The sequence below is a fragment of the Drosophila subobscura genome, chromosome O (genome assembly GCF_008121235.1).
Source record: "Drosophila subobscura isolate 14011-0131.10 chromosome O, UCBerk_Dsub_1.0, whole genome shotgun sequence".
In the NCBI taxonomy this organism is placed as follows: domain Eukaryota; kingdom Metazoa; phylum Arthropoda; class Insecta; order Diptera; family Drosophilidae; genus Drosophila; species Drosophila subobscura.
In genome coordinates this window covers 14,821,023-14,823,960 of record NC_048533.1, presented here as the reverse complement: position 1 = coordinate 14,823,960, position 2,938 = coordinate 14,821,023, and the positions used below count along the sequence as shown (strand labels likewise).

The following is a 2,938-nucleotide window of genomic DNA, read 5'->3' as shown; positions in this document are numbered from 1 at the left end:
TCAGCTCCGAGCTCTGGCATAAAACCACTTCACATATGCCCACTCGATCAGAAAGACACCAAAGGAGATCAACAGCAGGCCACTGGAGAAGGCAAACGCCCCGTGGAACTGAGCCAGAGTCAGCGCCTTGAAGGGATCCTCGCGCACGCGATTGATCTCCTCGTGGATCATGCGCTTCATGTCCAGATCGCGTGCCCACTTTTGCATGTGGCCCGACTCGATAATGTGCTGAATGATCGGGTTGATCTGGTGCAGCAAATGATACTTCTTGGGCAGCAGCATGGTGACCAGATACACGTAGAGCGACTCCCTGCGATCGAAGCAGAAGAGACGATCGCGCGGGATGCGTGGATTGTAGAAGGAGTGCTGACGGGAGACGGCCACTGCGATATGCTCGTTGTTTGCAGCATCATTGAGGCAGTCCACGATGTTGTAGCACATTTGGAACTTTTCCCGAATGTACTTAAAGATCTGCAAGGGAAAAAGGAAAGGAAGTTAAGGAGGATCTACATCTAATACCCATGGGAATCACCTCTCCTTCCTTGTTCAAGTGTCGAACATTCTCTGAGCTGCCCATGATGATCATGCGATGGCTGTAGATCTCCTCCAGGGACTCAATCTGATGCGAACTTCGCGGCGTGGTGAGCGTGCTTATGAGAAAACTCTGGTAGGTGTTGCTGAAGAAGAAGCCCATCAGAAAGGAGAGCGCAAAGAGCTGCCGCAGCACCAACGACAGCGACTGCGCGGGCATGGCCTGCGTCAAGAGTATGCCCAACATTCGCAGGCAAATGGCAAAGTAATTGTTGAGATTCCGCAAGCGGAAGCCTGTGAGCCGTTGCGCCATCAGCACCACCAGGGAGCAGGTGACAATGAAGAGCAGCAGCAGGAAGCCCGTGTCCGCGTTGAAGGTGGCCACAAAGTTGAAGAAGCCGTGCTTCCGCTTGGCCCGTGCCACGCACCACGTGAGGTCGTCCTGGTGGTAGGGAATCGAACTGGACACAAACTGGCTAATGCTTGGGTCCTCATCGATGCCACCCACAATCATTTCGATTTCGCTGGAAGGAAAGTGCAGTTAGGAGGGGGTTAAAACGGGTTCTGTCTCCACTCACCCATCGATTAGCTGCTGAAACAAATGATACAAATTGCTATTCTCCGCCTGCATATCGATGTTCACATTCAGACGCTCCGCAATGGTCTGCACCATCTGGTACTCAATGCCGCTGAGCTTGGCCATGGTCCCATCCTGGCCGGCATCTGCCTCGAGGATGCCGCTGGTGTCCGCGTCCTCTGCATCCGCATAGCTTTCCTCTCCCGGATCCCCATAGCTGGATGTCTCATTGTAATCCCCTTCGCCCTGCGCACCGTAGTAGTAGTCCTCCACAGGCTCCTCTCCGCTGCGAAAGATGTACGGCTCCCAGGGACGAAAGGCTGCGGTTAGGGGACATCCACTCAGATCGCTTGGAAACTTATCCTCAAACTTTGCGCGATAAAACTCCTCGATGACGGCCTTTACTTTGGCTGTGGCATTGGCAGAGCTCTGCCGTTCTCCACTGTCAGTTGAATGCTTGTTATTCTCCGCTTCGGTACCACTCTTCGCTTCGTTTCCACTCTCTGCATCCGCTCCACTTTCCTCTCCGTTTCCAATCTCTTCTTCGGTTCCAGTCTCCGCTTCCTTTTTATTCTCCGCTGACTGTTCGTATTCGAATTCCTTGTCCCCCTCCGTCGATCGTTCAGCTTGATCCTCCTTGCTGCTCTGTTCGGATTGCACCTCAGTGGACTGATCATTGCTGTTCTCTGAGGACTCAGCAGGCACCTTTGGATGTTCTTTCTCCGTGGATTGATCGGCATACTCGTACATTCTCATCAGCAGAGCTTTATTGTCAACCAAGTTATTCTTAGATTCCAAGTAGAAATCGTTTCCTTCGTATTCCATTTCATTATCTGTGTTCTCTTCATCATTTTTAACTGCATTTTCTTCAGCATCTCCAACTTTTTCATCATCTTCATCATTATTAGCTTCTTTTTCTTCGGCCTCTCCATCTTCAGCCTCTCCATCTTCAGCCTCTCCATCTTCAGCCTCTCCAGCTTCATCCTCTCTATCTTCATCCTCAGCAACTTCATCCCCTCCAACTTCATCGTCAGAGGCCTCATCTTCTCCCCCATTTTCATCAGCTTCCTCGAAATCCCCTTCGTTTTCGCCTTCACTATCATCTTCCTCCTCATACTCATAGTCCGTGTCGCCCCCATTCTCACTCGGATAGTCGCAGGCATCGAGCAGCTCCACGGCTATCACCCGATTGCCGCAATTGTTGTCCGGATGATAGGGAAAGACGCTCTTGCCGTAGTAGAACTCGTTCTCCTCGCTCTGCCCAATCACGTTCACATTGAAGATCTTCTTGTTCATGAAGGTGAGCAGCAGCTCCACCATCAGGTCGGTCATCTCCTCGTCCGTCTCCTCCACGGCGGCCAGGTAGACCACAAACTGCGCGAGTGGGTTCCAGTTCAGCATGCCCTTCCAGTGGTCGAACACCTCGTCCAGGTCCTCGTCCTCGAGATTCCCTACCATCAGGAAATAGCATTGCGGCTTCTCGTGCATCACGAACTCACCGGATAGAGAGGACTCCTCCCTGGGATTCGTGACCAGCAGTGTCCAGGGATAACCCTCATACAAATTCATGCCACGGAGCAGCCGCTCCTGGACGTTGTGCAGCTGATAGTTGCGGCTGATGCACAGCACCGAGCCGGACAGACTGTCGCCAGAGTCAAAGTACTTCCTGAGCAGTGCCAGGATGCAGGCGCCCTCCGACCGATCCTCATTGTTCACCGCCATCAGATTCAACCCGAATCCATCAGCCCCTGAAGCCAGCTGCAAGAAGTGCAGCAGCAAAGTTGCCGCCCAAAAGGAGCGGCCTAAAAAGTGTAACTTTGGTGCGAACAT

At 52.5% G+C, this 2,938-nt stretch overlaps 1 protein-coding gene across 1 annotated transcript; it reads right to left on the bottom strand.

The window, feature by feature from the left end:
• LOC117899003 lies at window positions 1-2,938 on the bottom strand. Its single transcript, XM_034808750.1, has 4 exons — window positions 1,991-2,938; window positions 1,110-1,507; window positions 533-1,055; window positions 1-471 (listed from the first exon to the last, which is right to left on the bottom strand). Exons 1-4 carry the CDS (start codon window positions 2,936-2,938, stop codon window positions 1-3), a joined length of 2,340 nt encoding a protein of 779 aa, XP_034664641.1.

Bases quoted from the DNA above. Each gene is read 5' to 3' on its own strand.
- LOC117899003 (XM_034808750.1), bottom strand. From the start codon at position 2,938: ATGTTCGCACCAAAGTTACACTTTTTAGGCCGCTCCTTTTGGGCGGCA. The intron at 1,508-1,990 runs GTTGGAGATGCT...GCCAAAGTAAAG, and splicing joins ATGATGAAGATGATGAAAAA to GCCGTCATCGAGGAGTTTTA. The intron at 472-532 runs GTGATTCCCATG...TTTCCCTTGCAG, and splicing joins ACTTGAACAAGGAAGGAGAG to ATCTTTAAGTACATTCGGGA.